The 14,776-nt window shown below is 32.8% G+C and overlaps 2 protein-coding genes across 6 annotated transcripts; both read left to right on the forward strand.

The window, feature by feature from the left end:
- The first annotated feature begins 1,341 nt into the window (after positions 1-1,341).
- On the forward strand, positions 1,342-5,697 carry LOC129880822 (DNA-directed RNA polymerases II and IV subunit 5A-like). Of its 2 annotated transcripts, none has more exons than XM_055955036.1 (5): positions 1,342-1,450; positions 2,877-3,087; positions 3,338-3,517; positions 5,096-5,209; positions 5,370-5,697. In XM_055955036.1, exons 2-5 carry the CDS (start codon positions 2,887-2,889, stop codon positions 5,493-5,495), a joined length of 621 nt encoding a protein of 206 aa, XP_055811011.1. In that variant the 5' UTR covers positions 1,342-1,450; positions 2,877-2,886; the 3' UTR covers positions 5,496-5,697. The 2 variants fall into 2 exon arrangements, with proteins under 2 accessions (XP_055811011.1, XP_055811012.1); XM_055955037.1 differs by having other exon boundaries at positions 1,345-1,450; positions 2,880-3,087.
- A 3,961-nt stretch (positions 5,698-9,658) lies between these two features.
- Positions 9,659-14,322, forward strand: LOC129880823 (uncharacterized). Of its 4 annotated transcripts, none has more exons than XM_055955041.1 (8): positions 9,659-9,874; positions 11,198-11,283; positions 11,641-11,784; positions 11,890-11,998; positions 13,102-13,225; positions 13,406-13,443; positions 13,561-13,730; positions 13,958-14,322. In XM_055955041.1, the coding sequence occupies exons 1-8, from the start codon at positions 9,757-9,759 to the stop codon at positions 14,060-14,062; spliced, it is 894 nt and encodes a 297-aa protein (XP_055811016.1). In that variant the 5' UTR covers positions 9,659-9,756; the 3' UTR covers positions 14,063-14,322. The 4 variants fall into 4 exon arrangements, with proteins under 4 accessions (XP_055811016.1, XP_055811013.1, XP_055811014.1 ...); XM_055955039.1 differs by adding an exon at positions 10,908-11,055 and having other exon boundaries at positions 9,791-9,874; positions 13,406-13,730; positions 13,958-14,320; XM_055955038.1 differs by having other exon boundaries at positions 9,663-9,874; positions 13,406-13,730; positions 13,958-14,320.
- The last annotated feature ends 454 nt before the right edge of the window (positions 14,323-14,776 follow it).

The raw sequence follows: 14,776 nt of genomic DNA on the forward strand, positions 1-14,776 counted from the left end.
CATGCAGAGATAATAGCCATTCATGAAGCAAGTCGAGAATGTGTTTGGTTAAGATCAATAACTGAACACATTCAAGAAACATGTGGTCTTTCTTTGACAAAAGACGCTCCAACAATATTGTATGAAGACAATGCTGCATGTATAGCTCAACTGAAGGGAGGATACATCAAAGGAGACAGAACAAAACATATTTCACCAAAATTCTTTTTCACTCATGATCTTCAAAAGAAGGGTGAAATAGATGTCCAACAAATTCGTTCAAGTGACAATTTGGCGGATATGTTCACCAAAGCATTGCCAACTTCAACCTTTGAGAAAATGAGATACAAAATTGAAATGCGTCGTCTTCGAGATATTAAGTGATATTTTCATCAGGGGGAGCAAAATACGCGCTGTACTCTTTTTCCCTTAGTCAAGGTTTTGTCCCACTGGGTTTTTCTGATAAGGTTTTTAATGAGACAACACTCAAGGCGTATTATCAGATGTGTGTACTCTTTTTCCTTCATTAGGCTTTTTCCCACTGGGTTTTTTCTAATAAGGTTTTTTTAGGCACAACATCTATGGATGTTCAGAATAACTATGTATATTATTTTTATAAAGTTTTTATTGATACACATTTCAAGTGGACATCCAAGGGGGAGTGTTAAAAAGCAAGATGGACAATGAATTGAATGTCCACTTGCAAGTGTTGTGTGGGGCCCACTTAAGTGGGCAATTTGCCCACTATTTTTTTCTTCCTTTCTAACTTTTCCTGTCTATAAATAGCCTATGTTTTTGGCAGTGAAAAATACACACAGAAAGAAAAATTTCTACTACTCTCTCTATATTTTCTTACTTTTCCTCCTTTATAAAATTATTAAGTTAGTTAATTTATAACATGGCCATTATTGTAACATATTTTTGTTGTAACTTTCTTTCACGCGTGACTTTTTAAAAATTCAAATCAGACTATTTTTATTAGTTGAGATTTTTTTTTTCAATACATTAAATTTACTATCATTAAAGAATAATGATAATACACATCTAAACACTTCAAATTATTTTTAATGTGTCAATTTAACATTTTAATTTACAAAATAATGTTCAAACACCTCTAAAATATACTATATACTAACTACATCAATAAATGTCCATAAGACATAAAAAAAAATAGTTTGATACACTAAAACTTTAGTTATGTGTGAAATTCGGGAAAGAACCTACCGTACATGACACATAGTAAAAACAAATTAGAGTGTTTCATTACCATTTAACATCAAATTAAGAAATCTAATTGTACATTTTTAAAATTGAAATTTTTACTTGTCCCGTTGAGATTTATATGCCTTTTTGGTTTCATTTATATATATACACACCCCAATAAAAACCCTTCAAAAGGCGCCAGCGTTTATCGGATTTCTTCCTTCTCTGTATCGCCGCCGCCGCCGCTGCACCACCGCCGCCGTCTAACGTAATTTCTTTACTCTGCATCGTTTAACTTGAGTAGTTGTTAGACGTTATATTCAATTAGTTGAGTTGATATTTAGTTTTTATTTTTGAATTTTCCGTGTGCTGATACATAATAGAAAAGATGTTTTGGTATTGAGTTTTGCTCCGATTCGAATATTTAGGGAAGTTTTTATATAGGGTTTATTTGGGTATTGGGTATCTGTAACTTTTAAGTGTTTGTCACTTTCTTTTGAATACCCAAATTTAGATGGGAGCTTTGCTTAAGATATGATTTTAATTGAGTGATTCACTTGTTCATTCAGGGTCAAAAACACCCATAAAGTATCCGTTTGTTTGAGTTTCATATCATAACTATCAGGTGCCTGAGTTTTTTAACGTGAACTATCTTGAGATGTTTATCGAAACACAACTCAACTATTACTTGTTCACTTTTTCTATCTGAACGTTCAAGTAGAAAAAGTGAACAAGTAATCGTTGAGTTGTGTTTCGATAAACATACTCGTATGAAACTAAAAAAAATAAAATACTTTAGGTGTGTTTTTAATCTTCGCTTTTTCTTTTAATAGAAGTGTTAAGTAAAAAAGGAAGTTCCTATCTTTATGCTGGGGCGTGTGCGCGTATCTTCTTCACATGCCCAGATCATCTGTCCCTCGCTTCCCTTATCTTATCCACTACGGAGCCACTCCCGCCTTATCCTGAATATCTTCATTCCAAATCTTTTATCTCTCTTAATATGCCCACACATTCACTTCAATAGCCTTATTTCCGCAACTCTCATCTTCTGGACATGAGAGTTAAGAACACTCTGCCCCGTACAAATTGATAGCATGACATGATTGTTAGAAAAAGAGAAGATACAAAATTTACATCCCTTTTCCAAGGGGTTTTAGGAAATTTGTATCCCTTTCTTATGGGATTCTATTTTTTTATTATTTGATCTAGTGACCAGAAAAACAACATTGCTTTCTACTCTCTGTGATGAAGAATAAGCATCTATGTATTGTATTGAATATAGGTTGAGAGTTTCAAGAGAGAAATTTGCTATATAATTTAACAACTTATATGCCATTGAACCTCTTTTTTTTTTTTTTTTTGCATTAGTGTTTTTATTTGCAACAAAAGCTATTGAACAGAAGAACAGTTTTTGCTAGAGAAGTTTTTTGTGCGTCTTCAGCGTAGTTTTTCTGTCGGTCTTGTTGATGCATTATGTAGTGATATTTCTTTTTAAAACTTGGTAACCACCACGCTAGAGGGGCGGGAATTTCAGCTAAGGAAGTTGCGCAAAGTTTCTTGTTATGAAAATGACATATTGAAACTCTTGTTTGATGCGTCTGGTGTTCAGAATATTAGCTGTAACTAGGAGTTCTACCAAATTCTTTACCATAATAACTTCTTCTTCTTTTTTTTTTTTGAATTTTTGAATATAGTAGCACAAAGATGAGTCTATCAGAGGAGGAGCTCTCAAAACTTTTCAGAGTTCGTAAGACACTGATGGAAATGTTGTCCGATAGGGGCTATCTTGTTGGAGATTTTGAGATAAATATGTCAAAACATCAGTTCCTTCAGAAGTATGGTGAGAACATGAAGAGAGAAGACCTTGTAATTCAGAAAGCCAAACGTAACAACAGTTCTGATCAGGTGTGCTCTTTCAACAGTTTATTTGCACTGCTTTCTTGTCTATGATTTTGTTCTTTTGATGAAACACTTTGTGTTTGTTTTACTTCTCCAGCACAAATTTGATTTTTTCCCAGGTTTTATGGCTTAAGTTGCTCTTTTTCTACTAGTATGTCAGTACAGTATGCCACTTCATCAATTCAGTGTATACCTGAGGATTTCATAATTATTTGCCACCCATGTCTCAGCCGTTTCCTTGCTTTATTGATTCCAGATATATGTGTTCTTTCCAGAGGAACCAAAGGTTGGTGTTAAGACAATGAAAACTTATACAGAGCGCATGAAAAAAGAAGATGTCTTCCAAGCAATTTTGATTGTACAACAAAATTTGACTCCCTTTGCTCGTACCTGCATAAGTGAAATATCTACAAAGTTCCACTTGGAGGTTTTTCAGGTTACTACTATACCATTTCTACTATTAGCTTGTTGTTACTACTTGAATGAAGGATTTGAAATTGTTATGAACTGCTGAGGAGCTTAATTACTCCTAGTTTCGTGATCATTTTATTTTTCGTACCATTTGGTTTCTTCAACTTTTGTCCGACAACTTTTCGTTTGGGCACCTGATACTACTCAAGTATGTTTTTATGATACCATTTACATTTTGTGAAGTGGACTATCTTTGTAGCAAAATGGCATAATGATGATGCCACTTCACATTACCTAGATATGTGTTCTGAACGCGAAGCTTATCTCTGGTTTTCTCGTAATTTCGTTCTTATTTTTCGGTCATTTGTTTAATTGGGAAAAGTGTTTGAGATTCATTAGGCTTCTTGTTTGCTGTTGTGTTGCATGGCTAGTGCTATGGGATAGAAATCTGTGGTCTGGTATGCTAAAAGTGGTTGCAGACTTGCAGCTCATTATGAAAAGATGTCATTGGGACTGTGAATGGTTAATATGATTAAAATGTAGGATCAGATTATTTTATATAATTCTGATTTGAATATGGTTGATACACCATAAAAAGTCTTCACTGTGTGTTCTAACTTAGAAAATTTTATATCTAAGATATCTTTCTTCCAAACATTGATATCTGGATTTTCATCAGATCAAGATCTACATTAAACAAAGAGTCTTTTGTGACTAGTTCTTAATAGAATTCGTCTAATCACTTGCGAGATATTGCGTCGGACCAATGGATCAAATAAGGGCAACTTTTAGAAAGTATGGAGGGGGATAGCACCAAGCTTCGAAGCTGAAAACAGTGGATTTCTGGATATTTTAGGAAAAAATACTTTTAGATATTACTCTCCAGTTTCAGCAGGCCCTGTATCTGCTTACAGTCCTTTCCATTTGATGACATTTTCAAGCTTCAGAGGATAAATGCTCAAATTCTCTCTAGAATTAGATTGAAATTGCAAAGATCAATTGTCAAGTATAAGAATCTACTTCCTACGTGCAACGGTGCAAGCCTATCCAAAATGCCTAGCAGCCATATGGGGCTTCCAAGACCGCATCAGTGAAAAGGAGTAATGTTCAGGATGAGACTGCTAAGAGCCACCTAGCCCCCCTCATCAGATAGCTTATTTAGTGAATTTCAACTCTAAACTAAAATGATAATAGAATCCAAAGCCCCTGTTCAAGTATATGAGGAAATAAACTAGCTTATATGTCATTATGGAAGAAACCATCCTAGACAACCTGTACTTGACTATTATACATTATATGAACAAATTGACACAACAGAATGACTTCACACATTTGAAAAAATCGTTTATTGGGGACGATTCTGCAACTTTATGTTATCCGAAGCTGGTATGGGTTTTGATAGAGAACTTCTAGCATTTTCATTCAAAGTGTTATTTGGTATTCCTTTAGGGGTGACACTTCTGTTATTCGTTTGATTAGGAAAATCAAGGAGCTCACTTGGGTTCTAATATGCACATTTAGACGTTTAGTTGCTTTATGTGATTGATAATTATCTATTGTCTTAGGTTGCTTAATCATCGAGGTGTATGCTTTAATGTTTCAGGAGGCAGAAATGTTGGTAAACATAAAAAATCATGTTCTAATTCCTGAGCACCAACCACTTACTCCTGAAGAAAAGAAGACCTTGTTGGAAAGATATACTGTGAAAGAAACACAGGTTGGTCTTTCTAATATCATTGCACTTGCCAAACACAGCCATTGATCATCTTGATTACCCTGCCATTGTTTTTACTTATGCTATTTACATAGGCACGATTAATTGCTATTGCCGATTTTCTATCTAGTTGAATGCCTAATATTTTCTTCTGCCTCAACAGCTTCCTCGGATTCAGATCACCGACCCAATTGCTAGATACTACGGGCTAAAACGTGGCCAAGTTGTGAAAATTATTAGACCAAGTGAGACTGCAGGCCGTTATGTTACTTATCGATATGTGGTTTGAACTAGTTTTTGATGTTTTCACCAGCTGAAATGTAAGAAATTGACAGAGCGGTTAAGTAATGTATTTGTTTCCTTCACCCCCTATAAAGAGCGATTGAGAATTTCGAGGACCTTGTATTTTGTCTTGCCATGTAAAAGCAGGGATGCCTTATGTTCTTGGACCGAACTATCTTTCGGTTAACTTGGCCTTTTTTCTCATTTCATTTTCTTCTGGCTATTGCTGCTTTTCCTGATTGCTAATGCTATGATTAAATTTTCTCTACCCCTTTGATACATAAAAACTCCAAACCCATCGTCAAACGTAAATACACGACATAATACATAAACATGTCTTTTAACTTGACATTATATCTTTCATGTTTGGTGTGTACAAGTGACATTTGAACTATTATAAAGTTAATCAGTAAATGCGCCTTTTACATGGTAAATTATGTTAGATTTGTCATGTAGTATGGAGTACTGTCCTAAAACGGACACTTTTTGGACACTGTAGACCAAAACAGATCCTCCCTAAAAATATTTACCAACATGGACACTTTGCCCATTTGTGGGCAAACTGTGACAAAACAAAGTTAATACTGCACACCCAAAATTAAAAATACATCTCAAAAATTTTAAAGATAGTTTGCCTACAAATGGGTGAACTACAATTCGTTCTATTAACATCTTACGTGACGCTATATAATGTCTCAATTTTATGTGTATTGTGAAGTCTATTTGATACATAAAATTGTGGTTTTCTTCAATAATAAAAATATATAAAAAATGAGAATTTCTTTTCATAAAATAAATTTTACTATTTATTTACTTAAAATCAATAATAAAAAATTACTGAGGTCGATAGAAACTGTGATTTCTCTTAGATTAATAATTAGACAAATTATAACTACTAATAATAACTCTCTAAACTATAGTTGTTTATGAAACTCCTGCTTTTCTTTTATAATGAACAGTAAATTGTACTCTACCAAACTCCTAAAAGAATAATATCATTAACATCAGTATAACCAGATAATATATATATAAATTCCAAATAGAAGTGATTAAATGTTTGAGTTATTAAAAGTTGCGAGAATTAGTACGTGCAGTGCCTCTTATGGAATATCTATATTTTAAAACAATGTGGATTTTTTTTTTGGAACTCAGGATAATCCGCAGCTGGCCGCTACAATCTTTGGCACAACCTCCGTCCTTCAGGTGAGCACCACAGAGTGAGCACTTTGTGTGCGCTAGATAAATCTTCACTGTGTAATAGCCTGCAAACCACGGAATGTAAATCGCACTAGGCAATTCTTATGCGACAGGCTCGACTTAGAAGACATTGAGGAGGGATTGATCTCGGGTCATTCATGTGGATAACCACCCTCCAAACCAACTGAGTCATTCTGAAGGACAAAAAATTGAGAATTTTTATATAGTAAAGGAATTAAGAAATTATTTTTCACATTCACACTATTAACTTCCAAGTTGCTACCATTCGTTTTGGGATGGATGAAGTATAATATATATGTTATTAATCCAAGAAGTATAGTATTTCGATGTAACGAATTAAGAAGTATAGTTCGTCTATAATTAAGCAAATTGTCTATTTTTTTTTATATTTAAGTTCAATCTAATTTTTGTTGGCAACAACCGTAAATTATCTTTAACACACAAAGCCAATACGCCAAAAGAGCTCCTAATTCAACACAATCACATTCCAGGAAGGATATTATGAGTATTAGGCCTCCAACAATCAAGTAATTACAATCTAATTTATTCATGATTATAATTTACATAAAATGAATAGTTGTCCCTATCGACCCCAACAGTTTTTTTCTATTGATTGTAAGGAAACAAATAGTATTTTATACTTTTATTATTGAAGAAAATCATGATTTTATGTATCAAATAGACTTCACAATATATATAAAATTGAGACATGATATAACTTCACGTGAGAAGTTAATAAAAAATATTGTAGTTCGCTCATATGTAGGCGAACTATCTTTAAAATTTTTGTGATGCTTTTTGGATTTGTTTTGTCACAGTTCGCCCACCAATGAGTGAAATATCTGTTTTGATATGTGTTTTTAGAGAGGGTCCGTTTTGATCTGTATTGTTCAAAAAATGTTCGTTTTGGTGTCGGACTCATGTAGGATGCATCTGTCTACTTGTTTAACTTTATGATAGTTTGAATGTCTACTCGTGCGCACTCAAAATTGGAGAACACAGAATGTCAGTTGAATCCAAGTTAAGTAACACATTTATGTATTTATGACTAAATATACTATTGTTCAAACATGTGAATTAACCATAGTTAAGTGAAGTGATGAGATAATTAATTGTAATTAAGTGTTAAAAGTTTATGTATAAGCATATGTAATGCATCTATTGCTCTGATGTGAACATAAAATACGGATAGATTTTTGCTATTCAAATTGTAAATACTTACTCCGTCAAATGTTTACACCAAATCTAGTAATTTTACTATAGTTCAAGTATGCCAACTTGTAGTTTTAAGATTTTATTATGTTAAATTGCTAATAAATATATGGAACAACGAGGTTTAAATTTAATCAGAGAGAATTCTTTATGATTTGGAAATTGTCAATCAATAGATTTATTTCATTATAATGAAGAAGACGACTTGGTGTACTTAGACCTTAGTATACGCAATAGGGGCAATACCCACCATATAGTTGAAATTTCAAGTTTTATTGATAAAATAATATTAAAAAGTATTATTCTTGCCTTTTAATTTGTTTTGACAATTTCAATCTAAAATTTTTAATTAAAAATAAAAGAATATTTGGCTATGATTAGGTGTTAGAGTTCTCAACCTAGGAATAAATCAAAGGACATATTTGTAAATATGTTATTAATCAATTATTTGGAAAACTGAAATACTTTCCTCGTTTTAATTTGTTTGTTTTATTTAAATTGGACATAAAGTTTTAAAAAGTAAAAAAGATTTTTAAATCCTGTAATGTTAAATTAAAAACATATCAGATATACTAAAATGTATTTTAAAGAGTTGTTAAAAATGAAAAAAAAAAATATTTTTTAAAAAAGATTAAAAGATTAAAATAAAACAAATAATTTAAAATAATAGTGGAATAGTAGAATATTATAATAGTATAATCGTTTACTTTGACCATATTGTAAGATTATTTTGCCCCCTTGATCATTGTTTATTCCACACTATTTTATAGACTTTACGAAGAATTCTCATCTTGCTTAATCTCATCTTACACAATTTTATACGCACAATTTATTATAAGTATATTAAAATGTGTAATAAATATATTATTTATGAATAAAATTTATATTATATATATTTTATAAATTATTCTCTGTAATATATATTAAAATTATATTATAAATGTCTAACAAAAAAAATTTTATTACTATAAATAATAAATATTTTCTTAATATACATATCTACGTAAGTTCTCTTTTCAAAAATAGCTACCATGCTGGTTTGTTTCTATTATTTAAAAAAAGAAAAAAGAAGAGGTCTTAATGATATGGTATGCCCAATTAAGAAAGATTGAGATTTTTGAAGTGCTAAGCATATTTGGAGGAAAATAATGATCGTTGAGTAATATTTTAGTACTAATTGAAATAAAAATAATATTTAAAAGTAATTTCTTATACTTGGGTGATTATTTAGGGAATTAACTCTATTGTTTTTCGTGCCGAAAAATTTCGAAAAAATATTTCCTATCATAAGCGATTTTATTCCAAAGATTCATAGGATTGCACTCGAGGCCTCTGGTTAAAAACGGAGGAATACTTACAACCTATGACACTCTGTCACTTTGAAATTGTTGTCATACCCATATCAAATTCTTGAAAATTTATTATTTTTAGAATATATGACATGTCGATTGATATTTTTAGAGTGTTCGAGCTCCACCAAAGTCTTTGATAGTCTTCCATTATTTTTTTCTTCTTATTTTTACTTGATATCTGATATGATCCATACCTCTATTAATAGTAAATAATAATATTTGTTATAAAATAAATTAACTCAGCAAAATATGAAGGAGAAAATAACGAAAAGAGAGAAAGACTATTTGAATATTTCTTCAGTTATCTTTTTAATTTTAATTGTATAACAGCAATGACTTTATAAAAAGTAAAAAGAGGAGGCAAAAGCTAGAGGAGGAAAAGCAAGAAGAAAAGTAGAAAAGTAAAACAAACTAACTTATTTTTCGAATGCTAAACAAACTTAACTTTTTATGCCATTTAATTAATTTTTCCAACTAAAGAAAAAAATGTCTTATCATTTTGATTCTTCTTTAGTTCCTCCTCTGATCGTTAAACCCAGTAAAGTTGAACTTGAAGATGGAAACGTTGACCAATTTCAGTGTAGAATTTGCCTTGAAACTGATGGTGAGTGTTTTTGATGACCCTTTCACTTATATTCACTGCTTTTGTTCAAATCTTGAAATATTAGTTAGTTTTTATGTGTATTATTAAGATTCTGTTTTTGAATTTTTTAAGTGTAAAGTAAGTTTGGGTGAATTGGGTGTTCAAAAGATTTTGAGTGAGTGTGTTTTTGTGGTGAATTGTAAAAATTTTTCAAATATGGTTTAGATAGTCGTGATGTCTGGATCAGCTTGTGTAGCGGGTTTTGCTCCTTTTACCAGCTGAAAGCCTAAAATATTTAAGCCCTAAGTAAAGTTATTGCATTATGGAGAGACTGAACTGAATGAAAATTTACATATGGGAGGCAACGGTAGATAGAAGCGGAACCAGGATTCGAGAGAACCGGTTACCGGTATGCTGCCAGTGCCTCTGGTAGCAGAGTTCGGATTTTCACTTAGGGGAAGTAAACACCTAAGGTGATTCAACATCTGCTATAGATGCATAAAAAATAATTTTGACCTTTGTATATACAATGTAATTATCTGATGGGATTTGCAGTGGCGGAGCTCGGATTTTTGTCAAGGGTGTTCATACTTTAGGACAAATAAAAGAATAAACTGATGTTTTTTTTTTGAAAGTTAAAAAACAGAACTAAAAAACTTAAACAAAACACCAAAGTCTAGGCTTAAACCCAGGCCACTAAGGCAACTTTGAACAGCCTTCCATTGAGCTATCTTTCTTTGCTATGTAAGGGTGTTCAACAACTAGTATATATTCAAAAGAATCAATATTTAACATATATACCCGCAAAAATTTTCCAACAAAGGTTGTTCATCTGACCACCCTTGCTAAGGTGTGGCTTCACCCCTGGGGTTCGGATGAACCCTGTTGCGTCCCCCTAGCTCTGCCCTGGAGGGAGTTGAAGATGTGGTATTTGGTTTGTTGTGGTATTCTCAGTTTGAATTGCATATGGTTGGTTGCATTCTCTAACATATCACATAGCTTTTATTCTATTTGAAATAGTTTAGATTGAACTCCACATATATTTACATATCAGAGCTGATTCCAAGTCTGGTTAAAGGAGGAGGGTTGCAGTAGGTTGAGGTTCATAAAATGTTGGTCAAATTATGATAAAACTAAACCCGAGCTGATTTTGGTTATGTTTGGGCAAAGCAAGCATAACAGATTTCCGATCGAAGGCATAGGTGATTGATTTGAATCATTCAACTCAAATGATGGAAGGAAGAAAGAACATTTTGACAAAGAGGAGTTGTTAGTTTGTAACTATCTTTTATTGAGTGCTTCTTGTTGAATTCTTCCGTGATTATTTTAACTTTTATTTTTTAGGTGGGGATTTTATTGCACCTTGTAAATGCAAGGGTACATCAAAGTATGTTCATCGTGAATGCCTCGATCAGTGGCGTGCTGTGAAGGTATTTTTTCAGATCGTTTGTTTGTAAGAATTTTTAGCCTTATTACCTCTAAGCTTTGCTTAACTTGGAACTTATTAGGCATGCGTCAATACTTTAAAAAGTATGATGAGGAATCAAATTGTATTCATTTGTACTTGTATCTTTCTTGAGTAGCTTTCAGATTTGGCGTGTTACAAGCTGTCATTTGTTGTATGTGCTTACGGTGTCCTGAACTAGATCAAGTATTCAATTAGTTATTGGCTTTTGCATCATTATAGACAAAGGCTTCAACTGCTGGTGGATTACTACTAAATACCCGTAAGCTTTAATCATCAAAATTGAATATATACTTGTCCCCTAAAGTTTGTCTTTTTACAGGAAGGAATTGCATTTTCTCATTGTACAACCTGCGAGGCTCCATTTTACTTGAGAGTTAACGATCTTCAAAGAAAATGGCGAACCATAAAATTTCGGTTCTTTGTGACCACAGACATTTTGTTCATCTTTCTCGCAGTTCAGCTTGTACGTGGGTGACCCTGTTTACAATTTTTTATTCATTTCTATATATTATCGTTAGTAGTGCTGTGGACAATATCTTCAATGGATCACTAACCTTCTGTTTTGCAGGTTATAGCTGCACTGGGATATTTAGTATATGTGATTGATACACACCAGAAGTTTTGGCTTCGTCTGCACTGGGGTTTTGGGAGCGAACTAGGCTTCTATTACATATGCGGTAAAACATATTCATTTGCAGTAGTTATCAACATTTATTTATTTGTGTATGTATGTGTGTCAAACTGTTGTTTTGTCTCCGTAATATTCTTTTGTCTGATTGATTGACCAATCCAGATAGATGCACAATATGACCACATGTCAGATACAGTTGTTACCTACCTATGTTTGACATGTAATTCGGTACCAATAGGCCCCGAAGACCTGATGTTCCTTCTGATTTTGGGATTCTATATCTTATCTAGTTGCCTTTAGTAAATGAGATTTGGTTGGGGAGTGGTGGACGAATATGAGATAGACAATATTTACTTAGTTATTTCAAAGTTTTCACATCGTAAGAGTGCAAAAACCTTGTGTGACTCCTGTTTGAACTTTTGACAAATTCTAGAGTAGGTGCTATTGTGTTGTCCAACTATCCATTCCTTGGATTGCGAAAAAGCTAATTACTATCTTCACTCATGGTCAAAGAGGCAGATCCAAGATTTGAGCTATATGGATTTGAGTTCTGGATTCTACCACAGCACATTTGGTTTACCAGGTTCAAAATCTGTTTTAATATACTAGTAATTTATTGGATTTTTAATACACATATAGGATCTGAGCCAAAACTATTCAGTTCGGATGAACCCTTAGCTAATGCAGTAGGTCCGCCCCTACTCATGGAAGAACCATTGAAAGAAACCACCAAGGCTTTGGTTCGGTGGTTAGAACACAACACATAAAGCGTGGATTAAGCGCATGTCACGAGTTCAAACACTATCAGTTGACGAAAGCCTGGTATTTAACTGGGAGAATGTTAGAGAGGTGGGCTCATACTACCTTGAGTTTTGACCTTGTGAGATAACTGGGATTGGAGGAGCTGACTCAGGAATTTCTCGGTTATTAAAGAAAAACAGTAGGAACAACCATGATGAATGAGGCATGAGGTCTTGAGAATGGTAGATTTGTTTTCTCTCTTGCCTATTTTGGAAGGAAAAAATCATTTTCATACGTCCGTCAGAGCATGAAAGGAACATCCATTGCGTACATCTCTGAAGATGTAAATAGTGCATCATCCAAAATTTTGAGTCTACGTCTTATAGCTATTTGCTGGCTTTCTTGCAGGAGCACTGTTGTTTTTCGCTTTGATGGGCATATCTGGCTGTTTCTTAACTTGCTTTGACGAAAGTGTGCGCGATGATTTGAGTCAGCCCTGCCAGAATGTGTTGTCTTGTTGCTCTTGCACTAGGTACAAATAATGTGTTTTATGTACTTCCAGAACATAGTAACATTAATACTGTAGTCTTCTTTCATCCTGTTTTCGTCTTGCTCATTTTTGCCACCAAGAAACAAGTAACGGAAGCTAACACACATATTAGTTTCTTTTTGATCTGTTTCTTCTTTCTAATCCTTTTTCATATCTTTGCAGCATCTGTGCAGACTGTCGTACGCTTACACCTCGTACAGGTACAACTTATATCTGCATTGATTCTAACATATGCTCCGACAATTGTTCAAACTCGACATGTGAATGTTGTTCCGAGAATCATTCTTGCACGGACTTTGAATGTGGGAATTGCTTAGGAGGCAATGATGATCAATCTGGGACACAAGCATTATTAGTTGTGGCTGTAATTGTGCTAGGACTATTTGCCCTCCTTGGCATGTTTTACAGTGTTTTGGTTGCTACGATGATCGGACAGAGAATTTGGCAGCGACACTACCATATACTCGAGAAAAGAATGCTGACAAAGGTAAATCGACACCCTTGTTTTTTTTCAATTTGTTTGCCATTGTCTAGGGGCGGATCTACAACACACGAGCGGTGGCTCAAACTCTATATTTTCGTTAAGAAATACAAATTATCTATTTCAAACCCAGTCGTTGTCCTGTCTTTAAATTCTGAACTCATAAACTGAAAATCCTGAATCCGTCTCTGTCATTGTCATTTATCTTATATGATATGCTAATTCTTGTATAGGAATATGTTGTGGAGGACGTTGGCGAGGTGGCTTGTAACGATTGGTCACCGCCACCACTGCCACAACAACATGTTCAGAGGCTGGAAGCACTTGGACTTGTATAAAACTTGAAGGAGTTAACAAAGGAAACAACAGATAGATTACAACTCCATATTGGCTCAAGTCTATGCAGTTCCAAGTGACAATTCTTATATACCAAAAGAAAATCTTTTTTGAACTCAATATTTTTTAGTAAAAATTAGTTAGAAGAGTACTTTTTAGTAAATAATTACTGATTTTAGTGATATTTTTTATTTATTATCATTTATAGCAATGCATAACAATACTATGATAAATCTGCACTATGTATTAAAAGTGAATTATGCATATAATATAAATGTATAATAAGTATTATAAAATATATTATGCTTGCTTAGTAAAAAATCGACACAGTATATTATAATTGTATTAAAATGTGTGATAAATATATTATCTATCAATAAAATTTGTATTATAGATGTTTTATAATTGTTTTTTGTAATATGTGTTAAACTGTATTATAAATGAATTATAAATGTTCTGCAAAAATAAAAATGTTATTGATATAAATGGTAAATATTTTTTTAATATAGTATATCTATGTAAGTTTTCCCCTTTTTATTTCCACATTTGTGCATAGTTTATGATTGATCACAATTCACATAAATGTAATTGTTGAAGAAACTGATTATTTTTTTTAATGTATCAAAACTTAGAAATAACTTTAGATAAAATCTTAATTTAACTTCAAATGTTGTGTCTTTAATGTCTGAATTTTTATATAGTTAAAGTTAAGGTAC

The sequence above is a fragment of the Solanum dulcamara genome, chromosome 2 (assembly GCF_947179165.1).
Source record: "Solanum dulcamara chromosome 2, daSolDulc1.2, whole genome shotgun sequence".
In the NCBI taxonomy this organism is placed as follows: Eukaryota; Viridiplantae; Streptophyta; class Magnoliopsida; order Solanales; family Solanaceae; genus Solanum; species Solanum dulcamara.